We start from the raw sequence: 18246 nt of genomic DNA, 5'->3' as shown, positions 1-18246 counted from the left end.
TAGTGACTATATTTTGACGAGGTGACTAAAATTAGAGTCGAATAATAATTAAGGCCGACTAAGTTTTGACAGATAAGGTAGATCAATTAAAACTCTACCGCGGAAAATAGGGTGGTGGATATTGCAGTGCCATAGTCCAAGTCAATTTGAACTGGATGCCAACACAACTTTTTAAGGTAACTTTTTCCCAACTTAGAAAGAATCCTGACTTTTTTCCCCTGATAATGTCATAGGGAAACGTGATGACTCTAAGATTTTTCCCCTCAAGGTAATTCAAACTGAACTAAAATTGGCAACATTGAAAGGGATCATTGCATCAAATTTCGCAGTAAATAATATGATAAGGGAATATCAAAACGACCAAAGCCCTTATTGGCACCTGCTAATTTGGGTACAAAAATAATTAACAAGCATAACAAGTAAAAAGGGTAGCAAAGACAAAAGAATAAAAAACGAATGGTAGAACTTACAGTCTGGTTTGGGGATAACTTTATTCAGAATTTTCTCATTTGTTCGAGGCCAAATGTGTTTTATGATACTTCGTAATTCTAGGTTCTCCTTTGCTGTGTTGGATTTTACTGCAGATAAAAAAGTTTATAACAACATGTTTCAGTTAAAACTTTTTTCACATTCACGTAAAATCCTATTTAAGACCTTACAGAAAATCGCTTTAGGTTTTTAGATAGAAATACACAGATAGATATATTATTTAAAACAAAATAAATTAAAGAAAAATTTAAGGCTTGGCTTTAATATTACTGACCCTTATAATAAACGTGATCACAAGGAACCCTTCGATACTTATAGAAGAAGTAATAACAAAAGGCAGCCGCAAACGCCTCAATGGTTATCACGACCGCCAATATGTTGCCAGTTACACCCCCATCTTATTTGATATTTTTATACAAGACTATCCTACCAATTCCACGACAAAACAAAATCGAGAAAATATGTCGGACCCGGAACAACGTTTGACTTACCATCCGGTTTCTTGATACTGAGAGACGTCCTGACCAGTGCGAATAACGTGGCGTGAAAATCAACAGTGCCATCGTTATTCATGATCATATTCATACTAACAAGTCTCTTACACGCTTCTCTGTGCGGACAACATTTCCCAAAACCTAACGGCGGTTGGATCCTCTTTAACATACTGACAATGTCAACATGCTTCATACGTCCTCTATGTAACGGGGAAGAAAAAGAGAGAAAAATAGTAAATTTTCTAAAAACTTCAGGTTTCTCTTAGGCTGCTGGTATCTGCTAAGTGATTCGTGCTCTATACTTGATATTCATGACGTAATCTTTTATACGAAAACACCCGAAAAAAACACCGGGCATGTTCCACTTTTTTGGTCAAAACGAAACTGCTCCGGTTTCTTGCTCCGAAACCAATATGAACAGTTCCTATCCGTAACAACAACAACCATACCGGAACAATGCTTAAAAACTGTAACTTTTGAGCACGGTCTTAAACTGTGAAAATATTATGCGACATAACTTACGTGGCGTCTGGATCGTATTCCGACCACGTGCGAACGTATTCTTCTAGATGGTGTGGGCCGAGGATTGACCAATCACGTGTTAGGTAATCAAAATTGTCCATAATAACGGCAACAAATAAATTAATGATCTGTTGGAGAAAAAGAAGGATCAGAATTCATATGATGGATGTTCCGGAAAGAGTGTCTGTTGGGTGACGTTCTCTCTTTATAATGATTCTGATATGGTGAACTTTTTTGAACCTTACTTAACTTAGAGATGAAAATTCGTTTCATTCTAAAAAGCCACTTCTAGTCTCGATTATTCAAATGAAATTTAAAGAAATTTATAAAAATAAACTTCCATAGTTTGCCTCAGTGGCCCAAACAAAATTAAGAAGAGTTAGTATAGAAAGACTTACAAGGAACGAACAGGTCATATCAAAAGTGATGAAATAGACGTAAGCTTTCTCTATTGCCTCAGTTACCCAAACAAAATTAAGAGAGTTAGTATAGAAAGACTTACAAGGAACGAACAGATCATATTAAAAGTGATGAAATAGACGTAAGCAAAACTAGATCCGCATCTTGCACTTTCGTCTTGTTCGCACCGCACATCGTCTCGATCTAAACACGAGTTCATTATCTGTTGCCAATTTTCGCCTGTTGAAGATCTATAAAAAAAGACAGAAAGATATCATTTAGTCCGAACGAAGACCTCTATAGATATACTTCCTGTAAGAAACTATTTTTGCTAGGGGCTGGGCTTCTGACATCCACTAACGATTCGTGCTCTATATACTACCTGGGGTTTTGTAGAGGTCTGCGATTTAGACTAACAGAAGCCTAGATATCAGTCAGTGACTTTTCTTAGGGACTCAAATCTAAGAACTACACGTTTTAGGTTTCGACCAAATTTCAGCCTAATTTTCTCATAAAATAAGTGAAAAACATGACAATACCTGAACAAAAGTAAGGCTGCAGCAGGGAAGGTCTGGAAATTATTAAACCTCGTTATTGCGTTATCTTCATTGATATCTCCGCCGGTTTTTATACCGCCAAACACCTATGAGAGAAAAAGTGGGTCAGAAATTTTACAATTTTCCTAATTTTCACGAATTTTCAAGAAAATTGAAAATTAATAAAATTTTCACGAAAAATAATCAACGATTTTTACCAAAAACTCTAGGAAAATGGATGAAATTTGTTGAAAAAGGGATATATTCACAAATTTTAACCACGTGAAAGTAAGTTACTAAAGGCAAATTACTAAGTAAATGATAATTGCATTCAATATGTTGAATTTAATAATCGAACGAACGTCTCTAGATGGTACTTCAATCAGATTAAATTTTGCGAGCGAAAAAAATGCGAATTCTTTTTCAGGCGAAAAACCTGAAAACAGCTGGAAAATAGCCATTTTTTGCCACAAATGGAGACTTAAAAAAAATGTGATTTTAAAAGTTTTGTGGTGGATTTAATTTAGCGAGTCAGAAATCTCACGCGTTTTTGCGAGTTTTAATTTCGCGAAAATGGCAAAACTATTTCGCGAAAATGGCAAAACTATCTCGCGAAAGTTAATCTGATTAAAGTAAGTTGTCAATAAAAACTACAGAAAATATGTAATTTAACAAACCTGCATTCCAATTACAGCGTAAATAAAGAAAAGCAGGACGATTAGCAAACCAACGTACGGCAACGCCTAAGAGAAAACAAACGTAAAGAGAAGCCAACCTTGATGTGTATGATATTGTAAAATCTCAGGGTAACAGTTGACACATTTTCGCGCCAAAAGGTTAAGACACGTTTAAAAGTTCAATTCCCAAAAAAGAATCAAATCTCAACTTAAAGGTTTTCTTTTTACATAAGTGTTCCCGTTTCATATCAGACACATATTTCATATCAGGACAGTGTCTCCCTATTGTTATTATGTGCTGAATAAACAAAATTTGTTTTTCTTTTCCTCTTTCTGACCAATCTTGCTCCACATCCGTCTCGATTCAATGTGAAAAAGCTTGTGAATTAAAATTGATGAGTAAACAAACGATATCACTCTTATTTAACAATAAAAAGGTTGGAGATACGAGCCTGAAATTTTTCCCGACCTTTTGACACTCTTATTATATAGAGATTTTTGTTTTATAAAGCTAAAAAAATTAAAAATTGGAGAAGTGACTTTTTTTAGAAAAATCTATTCGGGAAAAGGTGACTAATTTAGAAAACCTAGTCAGGGAAAACTGATTTTTCTGAAAAATCTATATGTGATTAAATTCTTCTCCGACTAAAATTCATATCGACTTATTTTTTTCTGGTATGGTATAAAAAACATGGGATGTGTGACGTACACGTTTTTTTTTAAGAACAAGAAGAACAAACCAAGAACAAACTATATGAGAACATAAGGCTTTGCAGACTCTAAAACATCAAATTTCTTAGGAAAATGGACCAAAATACTCACAAAATGGTGAAATTAAGAACATTTTAAAAACTTTTTTATGCTTAAAACTTAAAAAGTTAAGAACGTCCAAAGGCTTAAAAATTTTTGGATGTTCTTATTCAAAAAACATACCTGAAAAGATTTCATGAAGGTCCACAATAACGTTCGTATACCAGTTCCTTTGCTCAGTAACTTCACCAAACGTAAGGCACGGAATAAACGGAAGAAATTGAATTTGAATGAACTGTCTTTCTATAAAATGAAAAGACAAGAACGCTAAATTATATCAGTAAATGTTGACAAAAATGATAAGTAAAGTTTGCGACCGCAGTCGGAGGCGACCCGAAGGCTCCTCTTTCGATAGCTGTCTACCCGAAGGTAGTGGAGGGCGTCACTCTTTCTTCCTGGATTGCTCCACTTACCCTCGATCCTTCCCTTAATTACTGAGCATCAAGCAGATGCATCAAGTACCCTTTTAAGAGGTCTTTGGTATGACCGGCCAGGACCCACGACCTTGCGCACCGTAGCTGGATGCTCTACTTTCAAGTTACGGTCGCTAAACGCAAAGTGTTGTTTTTATTGATATTTGGTATACATTGTTACAAGAAGCAGATAAATATGGTTTTAACTTGACAAGATTTTATTTATAAGTATGCTAAATGGAATAATACCAGATACCAGATAAATCTATGACTTTCTTTAAACAGCCTTTTGATCAGTTTCACAAGGTCCACAGTCAGTCAGCTTTGCTAACTATGATACTGAAGCAGACGGGAGATCATCAGGAGTTCCTATTAAAGTCTTTTATTCTTAATTCATTCTTTGATGAAAGATAAGAATAATAATAGTCTAAGGTCTAACAGGCGTTTTAGAAAATTTTCAATGTGGCGGGCGGGGGCGTTACTTACTGTTGATTCCCCGATAATGATGTCGACTATACTACCAACGACAATTACGAAGTCAAATATGTTCCATGGGTCCATGAAGTAATTCTATAGAAGTTTAAAAAAAGAAAAGATTTAAGAAATTTGAATAAGATTCTACTTGAGTATAAATGTAGCTCACCCAGCTGATACACAACGTTGTTTCAACGTTCATCTAACGTTAAATGGACGTTGTAAACATTAATCTAACGTTGAAACGGGAATTGTCAGCTGCTGAACGTGATAGTCTCTTTTTAGGTAACCCAAGAAGATCTTTCCCGAGTACAGTAAATCCACGCTGATTTTTTTAAACTATTAAGACCAAATAAAATGAGACATTATCCATGCTAATTGGTATTTAGCTCCTTCATTAAGGCAGAGGTGTTTTTATTTTAACTTGAACAGACATCCCTGAAAGCCCATCGATTGCATATGCTCTCTACAGTTTCGGCGTTGCGTTCTACTATTCGATAGGCTCTATTATTCGAGAAATATGTAAAGTCCCTGTCAACAAGAAACGCCCATAAAAGACGTTCTACTATTCGATACGCTCCCTTATTCGATGAAAATCAGATTCCCCTTGAAGATCGAATTAGAGAGCGTCAACTGTATTGGTAAATGGGTTGTATGAATGTTTACTTATAGCCTGGAAGTCTATTAACCCGTGCCAAATTGAAATATCCGATTAAATTAAAGAGATGGCCCAAAATCGACTTTCTCGACCGAGCTCCAAATCTCGAAAAACGATTAAATAAGCTAAATTCTCAATAGATTTTGTCCATGATTGTATCTATTGGAAAATGGGTTGTATGAATGTTTACTTACCCGTGGCCTCAGTGCTAGAAGTTTAAGAATACATTCCAACAAGAAGACCATGGTAAATCCAATATTAAACCCATCCAACACTGTCTCGTATGTCTTTGGTGCATTATAATACTGCAAACAACAAAATAAAACATAGATTAATCAACAGGTTATGCTGCTCTAAAGTTATCAAATCTATTGGTTAAGTCAACAAAAATCTATTTATATGTAAGGCATAACCGAAACGAGCAGTCACACTTTCATACATATTTTTATTTTAATGTTAGAAAATTTCACAAGTTGGGCCATTTTCGAAATTTTTCATATTTCGTGGAAATATAATTTAGCGAATCATAAGGATAGCTTTAAAAAATTTGCTAGTTTCCTTATAGAGCAGAAAGTGAAAATATTTGTTTTCATGATTTTTAAAAGTTCCTTGCTATAAAACCTCACAAAAGAGTATTTGAACATTTTTGATAAATTAATTTGAAAAAAATAATAAATTTCACGAATTTGTAATTTTGATTTTTTATTTGCGGAAATCTAATTTCGCGAATCATAGAAATTGATGTTTTCGCGAGTATTTAATTGCGAAAAGTTCTTGCCGCAAAAAAGTACATAATACAGATATAATGCTCAACAATTGAGATTGCCGCGCTCTATAAATTTCATAGATTTTTTGTAGAATCTCAAATTTCCTTTCGTCAAATTTATGTCCGACCCTCTTGAAATTTATTTCTAATCCCTGAAATTAATCAAACTCCTTACCTGTGCCCCGAGCACAACAGTATTAGCGACAATAAACGCGAATATCATGTATTCGAACATCCGTGACGTCACCACGCGCCATATATGGTATTGTGTTTGGTGCGGTGGAACGAATCGGCAAATCGGATGAACCCGCAAAACATATTCAATGCATTTTCTCTGTAGAAATGATAGAAATTAAATAATCATGCATGTTAACTAAAAATTGACACGTTTAATTGTTTGGAAAATCTGGCTTCGCTACATTTTAGCCGTCACCATTTCGCATCAAACGAACAAAATTATGTAATGTGACATTTCATCAACTAATTGTGATGTCATTGACATAGATTTAAAAGCCCGAAGGGCTAGATGTCGTGCTTCGAGTCATCGCAGGCAAAAAAAAAGTGAATATCAGAAAAAATATTGTTGCTATTGTTTTCGAAAATCTGGGAACCTTCTGGTTATAGATGATAGAATTTCCTACCTAACTCCGGCACACTTTTCAGCAAAAGCTTCACATCTAGCCGTTCGGGCTTTATAAATCTATGGTCATTGGTTATATGAAACCAAATGTAGCCCTAAATACACGCACGATTCTTATTTACAAAATAAAGCCCTTGATACACGTACCTGATTCTTATCCAGTTCACAGCCTTTAAATTCCTCTTCCCCTTCGTTTTGAAAAGTGACAATAACAAAACCAACGAAGATGTTGACCATAAAGAAAGCAATGATGATGATATAAAAGACGAAGTAGATAGCGACGTAGGGCCGATTGTCTTGTTCGGGTCCCTTGTTCGGCTCCGTCGAGTCCATTGCATTCTCCAAAATCCTATAGATAAAGTAATATTGTTTTACAGTGGATTACATAACTCTAACACACACATGGAAGAAGGTTTGTGAGACAATGTCAACAGAAAGGACCAAATTCTTGTCCGAGTTAAGGAGATATTCCACTGTACCATAATGGTTTAGAATAAAAGCGATACAAGTAGAAGTTAAGAAAGCGACCCGAATTTTAATCATAACATACTACTGTAAAATTCCTTTCTTGTTCGAATCAAACAATTAAAAACTTCAAAATTAAGAGAGTGGAAAACCCGGGGGGGGGGGGCACTCGATGCAAAAACGACATTACTTGCGGCCCAAAATTAGGTCTTTGAAAGCAAAATTTAAGCAAAAAATCAACCCTTAGGGTTTCCAAATTTTACACCCATAAAGTGCATTTTTTCTCATCCTTGATGACAAGGTGTTTCTACTCACCCTGGCCAACCTTCGAATGTCATGACAACGAACAACGTCATCATTGCTTGAAAGACGTTGTCAAAATTGAATTTGTGTGTCAGCCATTCGCGTGGTCTTCGCTAAAGAAGTGTGAAGAAAAAAAATTTGATTTTATCAAGGCATTGAAGGTATACAGCGTACTTCGATATCAATTTCCAACGAGGAATAATCTAACCAAAGCCAAATATAGTATGTATGACTCTGGATGAGAAAAAATAAAGCGGTGCCCCAACCTGGGCAGATTCTCTTACGGAGCCATGGCCCTTAGACAAAATACGTAGAGTAATCAGAATCTGCCCGTAATCTAATTGACGTATAAAACAAAAGGAAGATCGAAGGTAAAAATAAAGCTAATTAACAATAAACCTCCAGGAACATTTGAATGAATAATGTACCTCTCCGTCGGTGAGCGATTTGGTTTCAGGTCCGTTGACGTACTCAATATATTCTCCCTTGCATTCGCTTTCGACCTTGACTGCACTGTCCGTACAGTAACTAAACGTACCCTGATCAGATGGAGAAAAAAAAAGTATAGTCAAATTCATCTATCAGCCCTTGAAACGTGGATAAATTAAAGGGGACGTCAGCTTTGGGATACCATTTTTACCATTTTTTTAGAGAAGATACCTACGATGAAAAAAAAGTGATTGCAAAAAGAACGAATAAGAAATCTTCTTAAATTTTCTAAATGTAACAAAAAATGTGTGACAAAAATTTGGGCTTAAGTTAATGTCAATCGTTTGGAGGAGAAATGCTTTGCTTGCCCATTATATAAGACTTGTTCATGACGATATTCTATCGACGGTTATACCGGGAAGGATTGAAGTCAAAGAAGTCATTGCATTGGTATTAGAGTACCTCGAAAAGACAATACAACCTCGTTCTCAAATACTTTTTGCTACGATACGTCAGATATAATTAATGGTTGCAAGTGGTTGTGCTTTTGTGTCAAAATAAAAAACGGTCTTTTGGGAAAACGTATAACATGTGTAAATGTCGTTTGAAGTAATTATTTTATTTGAAAACGAGGCCCGCAATGCTGCTGATTTCTCGAGAAGTGTGTATTGCTTTTTTCTTGTTGATGGTTATTACTCAAACGATAACAAACTGACGAACGTACCTTGAACAGTTGGATCCCGATAACGGCGAACATGAAGATAAAAAGAACGGTGACGACCACGATGTTCCCGATACTGCGTAATGCAACTATCACGCATGAAACAACGTGCTAGTGGAGAAAAGGAGAATAAGAAAATTTATATTAATTCTTGACGGACGCGCTTTAAAGACCACTTGAAATTAATTTATCCTATTTCAAAAGAAGCCCTACTGGACCAAATTATATAAGGTTTTTCTTAAAACAATTGAGCTGACCACATCGTGGCACCGTTATCAAGAGTTATTTTTTGCAGAAAAAACTTGTGCTGAACAGTAAATTTCAACAGCATTAAAGCATATAAAAAAACACTCGAAAAGACTGAGTAGAGACTTTACTCAATTTCTCAACTACAGGATAGGGAAATGTTTTTTCTTTAATGTAAACTATACCTTGAGTCCTTTTGCACGGTTAATTGCTCTGAGAGGACGTAAGACCCGAACTACACGAAGAATTCGGACCACTGAAATCTCTTTCGATCCTCTGTAAAAATAAAAAGTAATAAAACAATTTTAAAATATTTATTTGATGCAGTATTTTGTGGGTGCCAATACATTTCAGTATGTCAAAACCTGTTACTGTTTTAAAAGTATGTTTACTCAAAACATTTTGGGGGTAAGAGTGCGTACTGTTTAACGGGTTTATGTATCTACTCTTTTGAGGACGGCAAAGTGACTGAAACTTAGTTTTGTCCCACAAAATCAAAACGGAAGGCGCTGATTTGCCGTCGTCTCCAGCCAATCAGGATCTAGACAAATCATAACTAACCGTATTTGACACCAGAAAAGCGCAATACAAAAGCTCGCTAAAGAGTTTGACCCGTCAGTGTTATTTGTGAGTAATATCCTTGTTGGTCTTACTTAAATCAGTTAGAGGGTTTTCGAATTAACCATGGCCACACTCACCTCAATATAATTGCGATGACAGATACAGATACGATGAGCAGATCGAGCATGTTGAATAACGAACGACAAAAACTTCCCTCGTGAAGGAATACTCCATAGGCTACGAGCTAGAAAAAAATTGGTAGAAGAGATGAAATTTTATGCAAGCGTAGTGAATGGTCAAATTGTGAATTTCACCATTAAAAACATTTTTTGAAATCTAGATAATGGAATTGGAAATGAAGTCTCCGAGCTGGAGCTAGTAAGGACTTAACAGCAGGATTCTTTAAACGTCTTATCCATGATATGAACCATTGCAATGTCTTCCAAGGACCCAACAGCTGATTGGTTGAAAGTGACGTATTGACTGATTTTACGTCACTTGCAACCAATACTAGTTTTGAATGCAGAAAATGAGAAAGTACCAGCGAGAATCAAAATATAGTGTCCAATTCGTTACCTTAATAATGATTTCCACAGTAAAGATAGCAGTGAAAATGTAATCGAAATAATCTAAAATCTGAAACGAGAGAGGAAATGAAACCGTTTTAAAATAGTAAGGATGAAAAAAGAGGATACCGTAAGTTGGTCTATTGTCGACATCCCTCTTCTAATTTCGACACTCTTCTTTAGAGATACGAATAATAAGAATGTCGGAATCACTGATGGACTCCTCAACTGATTGCTAAGCGATAAAAATAAGTTTCAATCAGAAATTCCGACCTTCTTATTATTCATATCTCTAAAGATGGATGACGAAATTAGAAGAGGGGTGTCGACATTAGACCAGCTTACGGTAGATACTTTGAAAATAAAAAGTTTTTAACCGTCCAACCAAAGGTATGAAGTGGCATAGATCTGTATTGAGGATAATAGAAAGAACTTAATATTATGTTGCTTAGTATCAAGTATTAAAAATGACATTAATAAGTCAAAAGAGGGTACGAGCTTAGGGTAGTAAATATTGATGGATAGAGTCGATTGCTTTTACGTGGGTAGCCCGGTAATCTAGGATTTTAAGACAGTCTTCCGATTGCTCTGACGGGGTCAATAGCCAGCCGGCTCGGCAATCTATGAACTAAACGGAACATTAGAAAAAGCGGGGATTCAAACCGAGAACTCTTCGTTTATAACGTTGACGCCTTTGACCGTTCGGCTATCGATCCTTAACATGAACAATAAGAGGGGTAGTATAGAACAAGATAGGATATAAAAGAACTTTATACATTATTTCGTTTGACATCAATTTGTAAAGGATCTTCAGCGGCGAGTAAGATACTACTGCAACAGATCATGATGAGGATGGTGTTGACAAAATAACGGTGTGTACACAACTGGTAACAATAGATACGGAAGCTGAAAAAGAAGTTTAAAGATAAAATTAGTTTTTCCAGAAAAAGTCCATGCCCCCTGTTGAGGATATCGGACATCCAGGGGGTTCAATGCTACCTGAATCTCCAGGGGGTAGGATATCCAGGGGGTAAGGAGCAAAATGTCTGGATGTCCAGTTCACAGATAAATTGACTTTAACCCTACTCAAAATTAACATTTTTGGTGAGTTTACCTTATTCTTTTAAAGCAGACATCAAACAATAAAATAATCTTAAGATTATAACTTTCAGAAGAAAATTTGGTATTGAAGAAAAAAGCGAAATAAATCAACTCACATGTTGGTTTTCTTGAAGATAAACATTGAATTAGCTTCAGGTAATGGTTCAGGACTATCTTTCAACAGATTGATCTCTGATAACCTCAATGGTCGAATACCCAGTCTCTCTGAAAAATAAATGGAGAGAAAGTTCAGTGAACAAATGAATGAATGAATGAATTTGTTAGCTAGTAAGCAATGGAATAGTTATGATTTCAAGTTAAGTTTCTGCTAAATTTATGCCTTTAGTGTGTTTGACGATCCTGCCAAAATCTACGAATAGAAGAGCGAACGAATAAACGAATGAATGAATGAAGGAAAGAACGAACGAACGAACGAACGAAGAGGAGAGCTTACTTCCGTCTTCATCATCATTATGTTGATCCATGCTTGAGTTGAATGAGCTGGACGTTCCACCCCCGTTCTCTAAGTAATTCTCTTGTGCTATTCGAATGCGTTCATTTGTAGGTGCCCTGAACGAAACAAGTAGGGATTAATTAAAGGTTTGTTTTTAGATAAGAGTGATATCGTTTGCTTACTCATTTATGAATTTATTGAGACAAGACTGGGTTAAATAGGCTCAAAAGAGTAACAAAAGGTCTAAAAGCAAACCTGCAGAAAAATAAAAATAAGCTACAGAACCACCAAAATCACCCGGTTAACTGACAAATTTATAAAACAGGCTAACAGGAACGTGAGAACTTGATGATACAATACAGAACAAAAATACAGATATACAAAACAATGAATATTTACTCGATAGCAACAGGAGGATTTTCAGAATCCTGACTGATAGATTGTGTTCCAGGATTTCGTCTTAATTGTTGTAACTTTTTCTCATCCTTCTTCCTTTTCTTCTCTTCTTTCTTTCGTTTTTTCTCCTCTTTGTCAATCTTGGTTAAATTTTCAGCGTCAGCTAGATTGTCCACAGCAATGGCCAAGAAAACGTTCAACAAGATGTAGTTACCAATCACCACCAATGAGATGAAGTAGACAATGGCGATGATGGCCCATGGGTTTTTAATGCCACCCCATGATTTGATACCGTAATACATGACTGCGTTCCAATCCTCTCCTGTCAAGATCTTGAAAGACGGAAAAATCGGGGTTAGGTCTTTGGCACATTGTTTAACTAATAAAACTTTCGTTGATTCATAAAACGCTGTTAGTAGACCAACGTCCGAGATTTAGAAAAGGCCTTAAAACAGGTTTTCGTATGCTCCTAATAGGGTGTAGAATTGACAAAAAAAATTGCCCTTCGAATCTTCTACAGTTTTCAAGTGAATCGATAGAACTTATCAAGGATAGCCCTGAGTTTGCAGTATCCAAAAATAGTGTGGTTTGTTATGTTTTAGTGTCTAGATCTAAATATGCCCTAAGAAGTGACACAATTCGCAATTCGACCATTTTCGAATTAAACAACACAAAGGAATTATATTTCATCCATCGATTAATATCGATTTATTATCGATCTCAATCGATTCTTCGACCACCTACTCATAACAGGGTCAACTAATGAGCAGGACTTTAGTCCAAACCGCAAACCTCTGTAACACTTGGTGTATATATTCTTAAGAAGTGTTTTCGATAGAAAATAATTGAAATTTAAGAATGTTCTAACCTGATAGACAGTGACTAAGGATCGCCAGAACGTGTTGAAATTGGATCGCGGCATATCTTCATCTTCGAAGTTGAATCTGCCGCCGAAAATTTGCATACCGAGTAATGCAAAGATGAGTATAAACAAAGATAACAGCAATAACAAGCTTGCAATAGACTTTATACTGTTCACTAATGATTCCACCAAGTTGCTAAGTGACTCCCAATACCGCGTCACCTGATGTGTGAAAAGAGAAAGGAGGATTAGGAGCAAAGCTAGGAGACTAGGACTGGCAATATTTCCCAATAACGCGTCACCTGATGTGTGAAAAGAGAAAAAGAGGATTAGAAGTAAGGCTAGGAGACTAAGACTAGTTAGTATGAGTAATCTTAGTTATCAAAACGATAAGCTTATTCTTGCAAAGTGACTCCTGATACCGCAATACCTGATGTGTGAAAAGAGAAAAGAGGATTAGGAGCAATGACTAGGAGACTAAGGCTAGTAATAAGGAGAGTAGGGACGTATCATTCCGAAACGAAACGGTTCCGAAACACTGTGTGAACATCGAAATTAAAAAAGAAGACGTTACAAAGCAAAACGGATCGAAACGGTTCCGCTCTACTGTTTTCCGTTATGTCTGAATATGGTCTAAACGAGAGCAGATTAAAGTTGAGGATACCTTGAAGATACGTAGCAGACGGATACAACGTAACACGCTGATACCGATCGGGTTGATACCGGTTGGTAAGGTAATAGCTACCTCCAACAAACTGCTAAGCACCACCTGTTAAATGAAGTAAAGTGAAGAATTTCAAAGTATTACAGCCAACTGATAGAGAAATTTTAACTGAAACTAGTACAAAAGACTTCCCAAATTAGGAACCTATTTTTAATAAAGAAAGATTGAAAAAAGAGAGGGAATTAAATTCAAAATACATTTTAATGACAAGATCATTTCGTTCAACTTATGGCAGTGATTCGAAAAAAAATCCCAAAGGAAATATACAACAGAGGGGGAGGGGGCAGAAAATGATATTAGTTAACAGTCAGATACGGGTATGTTCAAATTAGCCGATCATCGGTTGTTTAGCCTGATCGGTTATTAAGACGATTGAAGGGCTGTTTAAATGGGGACGGGCTGGCCCGGCTAGGTGAGGTGGGATGGATTTTCGAACGTTACGTCGCAGTTTTTGACGAATCAAATGGCTAAAAATAGATCAAGTGACGTTCGGAAATCCATCCCGCCTCTATATAAACTGCCCCTGAGACGATATTATCCCTGACTGTTCAAGAATTAAGGTTTTACTCACCAAGCCATCGAACCTGTTGAAGAGCGATCGACAATAACCACTGAATCCAAGACAATATATCTTCAAGATCATCTCAAACGAGAATAATCCCAAGAAGAAATAATTGGCACGATCTAGAAAATAAAATAGGACAAGGAGGGTGACATATTAAGATTTCATCCGCCGTTATCACATGGAGGAAAGACCTTTTTCGCGTCTATTGTTTTATTTCAAAGCGCATGCGTAAGTTTTCGTTCTTTTAAACCGTTAGTGGTTAAATTGCGTAAAGTACAAAGAGGAATGAAATCGCTAGGGTGGTCTCACTATTACGGTCGAAAGTTGGGATGGCTGAATTTGTCCATCTGTCAATTTTTTTTGTATTTGATTTCTCTTATATATTCTAAGCCTTGAGAATGGAAACAGCTTTCAAAGCACGAATTATCTCATTACTTCTCTGGCAAAACAGTCCTCATATGATGGGTTTCAATTTCAGCTTACATTACTATATTGTATTGATTTTGTTTAAAATCAGAAATCCTTTAAATAATTCACGATATTCCGGGCGTGTCTTTCTGTTTAAAGATGGGGGGGGCACCCAAAAATACTATTTTTTTTGCTGCCGGTTCGTAAATTAGGTATCTAAAATGCTCAATGTTTTTCATGTGTCACCATATAAATCGGCGTAGTGGTATAGTGGTGATCATCCTTGACTTGAGGCCCGCGTGCGATACCCACAACGATTCACTTGGCAAGTGAATATCCCCATATCATGTAAGGGGAATCGGGTACAATTACTCTGAGATAAGAGTAAACTGGCATTGATTGTGACGTGTCGTGGCACTCATAAGGACTCTCCCTGAGTCGTTCGAGTGTAATGGTATACGCCATGGCTTGGCAGCTCGCGTCTATCAAGTCGAAGTGTCTGTCAGCGCCGTGATTCCTACTCCTTCGGGAGTAGGACCCATCCCAAACGCATCGGAGGGCTTATAACTATCTACATACCATATAAATCTTTCAACCGAAAGACGTCCTCTCTCCTTACCTAGAAACAAGGTTACGTATTCGGGTTGTCCGTGATGTTCACACGCTAATACAAGCGAGTTCAGTGCAACCGCGATAATGACTGCCCAATAAAAGGTTTGCGATTTGACAATTTTCCTGCACGTTCGTCTCAAACGGTAATGAAATTTGGTCATCCGTTTTCTGGAAAAAAAACAACGAAGATTAAATGTATCTTTCTTTATTAACATAACCTCAAGAAGCAGTCAGGAAAATTACGATTAATTTTTTGAAATAGCTTAAACAGGGTAATAAAATAGGCAAATTGTTTGCTTATAATTGTTCTAAAAAAGGATTCCATGTGATAATGATAGTACTCTATTAGAATCATTAATGTTTTTTTTTAACGAAGGCGTCTATGCTAGCGATCATTATTTACGAGTTTCTGGGATGCTATTTGGCCCGGCATATGGCGAACAGCGAAATGCTAGCAATTAATTTGCAAAGAATTCGCCATCCAAACATGAGATTTGGGGATCTAGAAAAAATTCCAAGTAGGATCCCTTGACTTAAACTTATCTGATATTCCGATGGCGGATTGGCGGCCACCTATGCTAAAACTCTAGAGGGCTAGAGGAGTGGGCCAATTTCCCATCAGAGATGATTGCTAGCCGGCCTTTGATGTGCCGCATCTCCAGTCGGGTTCACTTGCGTGTGTAAACTTAAAAATATTTCGGTTGGACCCAACAATCCTCGAAAAACGAAGGCTGGGTTACTAGACCTCCTTCTGCAAAATCATTGACGCGGTCTTAAAAGATTCCATAATCTAAACCTTCTAGATGTTGAAAATTTTCCCAATCTCAGAGCTTTAGCGTGTCGGATGATCATTTCACCATCTGTCTACCAGATAACTATAAAATGCTACAAATTTGAAGGAAGGAAGGAATGAAAAAAATATGCAAGTTCAATTCCTTACTTGAAACGATCGTATTTACTGGATTGTCCAAGAGCATCTTGAAGATTCGGAGTGATTTCTATCCCTGCTGGATATTCACTGTTACGTTTGTGCAAACGACCATTCGCTGCAAAGAATATCAAAGTACGTAAAAATGTAGTTTTGAATCTAGGACACCTGCATAGCATAGGTACAGCTAGCGTAGCTACGCTATACAAGTGTCCTTGTTTGAATCTTAGGGAAATTCTTTGATAGTTTTTACGTAAATTATTCGAAAAGAACACTTAAAAATTGGGGATAAAATAGTTTTTATTTTGAGGCATTTAAAAAATAAGAGGGGCTTGCATAAAAACTCTTGTTTGTAACTCAAACAAAAAAGTGAGTCTTATATGGAAACTTTTTAAACGTTGCCTCGTCAACCCAAACAAAAACAAGAGTGATTAGTACAAAAACATTTTGAGCGTAGCCTCATTAACCCAAACAAAAATAAGAGGGATTTGTGTGAAAACTTACCACCATACTCCATCTCTTGTTCTTCACCGTCTTCCTCTCCATTCTCAATGTCCTCTGAAAAAAATATGTCACATGATCACTCACTTATAACCAACCAAATTGCAGTGCTTTAATTGTGGGCAGCACCTCTCCACCCCACCTAAAAATTCCTCATCAAAGCAACCTCGACTAATTTCAAAAATAAGGAAAATCTGAGAAATGAAAATCTAAAAAAAGAGGGGCACACTATACATATTGGACTTGCATGAATTTTACATCCAAAAAATAACCAACTTCCAGGAACTTCCGTCACAATTTTGCTCGATTCTTTGAGTAGGGTCCTGTTGTATGTTTAACCTTGCTTAAATTGACAGTGACTTATGGAAAAAATTAGTCTGGAAATCCTTACCAGCTTGTTGAATCCAGTCTAGATAGCCTTTAACAGCCTCGTCGACTAAATGTTTTTCACGGATCTTTTGAAATTTCCCTGATTTCGTTTGCCGAGATTTCTCTTTTGCAAATTCTCTGGAAAAAGAAAAGAATGTAGATTAATAAAAGAATACACAGAGAAGGACCCATAGAAAAGCCGGTCTTATAAGTCAAGAGATGCAAGTCCAGGTCTAACGCAAAGAGAAAAGGAAATAACCTCCCTTTCTCCTAGCTGCACCGACAGCCACCACTTATCACCAACAGTATCACTTTTTTCCCAGCTTGTACACAGCCTTGTCTTTACATCCATCTAACGTTATATGAACGTTAGAATTACGTCGTTATGACGTCCTAAGCCAGCTTGGTTGTTCAAATCAAGAAGCTGATCAATAAGACAAACTACGGCAAAGTACTAATCTACTAATGAATTGAATTAAAAAAAAAAAAAATTCAGACAAGAAAATTATTTTTCAACTCACCCACTGAGTACACCAAGAACAAGATTAAGAACGAAAAATGATCCCCAAATAATAAGTGTTACAAAATAAAGCCAGATCCAATAGTTTCCAAGTGTATCTTCAACCTAAAGCGTAAAACAAAATTTTATAATCTTATTCAAGACGATCAAGCATCCAGCTACGGCGCGCAAGGCTGCGGGTTCCCAGCCATGATTCCCAAAATGGTCCTCGAAGCCACTCTGCTTGATGCTCAGTAACTAAAGAGACGGAAAATCCAGAGAAGGGAGGAGTGCCTTCCCCCTACATGCGGTTAGACAGCTACAGAAAAGGGAGCCTTCGGGTCGCCCTCAACTGCGGTCGCAAACTTACTACTTAAGAACAACGCAAAGATCTTTGATATATTTCATGGCTTGCTTAGTAATCTAAGGCTTTTAAACAGTCTTTCGGTTGCCTTCAATAAGTCCACGGCCAGGTAGTTTTGCTATATGTGTGAGCTGGAACAATCTTGGAATAGAAGCGATTTAAACCGGGAACTTTGGTATTTAACCTTGACACCTGAGACCATGTGGTCAGGGAGTTTCCTATATCATGACATGCATCACTGCAATGTCTTTGACATCGCACCATAGACCCAACAGCTGATTGGTTGTAAAGTGA

At 36.7% G+C, this 18246-nt stretch overlaps 1 protein-coding gene across 1 annotated transcript in view; it reads right to left on the bottom strand.

Moving 5' to 3' along the window:
* LOC136799905 (muscle calcium channel subunit alpha-1-like) overlaps window positions 1-18246 on the bottom strand; it is a 39008-nt gene that overhangs the window by 3216 nt on the left and 17546 nt on the right. Inside the window, exons 7-35 of the mRNA XM_067056547.1 lie at window positions 17611-17714; window positions 17112-17227; window positions 16724-16777; window positions 16232-16337; window positions 15299-15459; window positions 14278-14390; window positions 13647-13751; window positions 12989-13204; window positions 12124-12452; window positions 11725-11840; window positions 11387-11495; window positions 10946-11075; window positions 10180-10239; window positions 9741-9847; window positions 9228-9318; window positions 8800-8907; window positions 8075-8185; window positions 7659-7759; window positions 7026-7227; window positions 6414-6572; window positions 5667-5777; window positions 4827-4910; window positions 4051-4170; window positions 3118-3183; window positions 2444-2547; window positions 2008-2155; window positions 1506-1633; window positions 981-1183; window positions 471-578 (exon numbers count right to left, since the gene is read on the bottom strand). Coding sequence (XP_066912648.1) covers window positions 471-578; window positions 981-1183; window positions 1506-1633; window positions 2008-2155; window positions 2444-2547; window positions 3118-3183; window positions 4051-4170; window positions 4827-4910; window positions 5667-5777; window positions 6414-6572; window positions 7026-7227; window positions 7659-7759; window positions 8075-8185; window positions 8800-8907; window positions 9228-9318; window positions 9741-9847; window positions 10180-10239; window positions 10946-11075; window positions 11387-11495; window positions 11725-11840; window positions 12124-12452; window positions 12989-13204; window positions 13647-13751; window positions 14278-14390; window positions 15299-15459; window positions 16232-16337; window positions 16724-16777; window positions 17112-17227; window positions 17611-17714 — 3670 coding nt within the window. The remainder of the gene's footprint in view (window positions 1-470; window positions 579-980; window positions 1184-1505; window positions 1634-2007; window positions 2156-2443; window positions 2548-3117; window positions 3184-4050; window positions 4171-4826; window positions 4911-5666; window positions 5778-6413; window positions 6573-7025; window positions 7228-7658; window positions 7760-8074; window positions 8186-8799; window positions 8908-9227; window positions 9319-9740; window positions 9848-10179; window positions 10240-10945; window positions 11076-11386; window positions 11496-11724; window positions 11841-12123; window positions 12453-12988; window positions 13205-13646; window positions 13752-14277; window positions 14391-15298; window positions 15460-16231; window positions 16338-16723; window positions 16778-17111; window positions 17228-17610; window positions 17715-18246) is intronic.

This window comes from Clytia hemisphaerica, unplaced genomic scaffold, assembly GCF_902728285.1.
Source record: "Clytia hemisphaerica strain Z4C2 unplaced genomic scaffold, Clytia hemisphaerica genome assembly, whole genome shotgun sequence".
Taxonomy (NCBI): Eukaryota; Metazoa; Cnidaria; class Hydrozoa; order Leptothecata; family Clytiidae; genus Clytia; species Clytia hemisphaerica.
The sequence above is the reverse complement of the archived record's forward strand: the minus strand, read 5'-3'. Positions and strand labels throughout refer to the sequence as shown.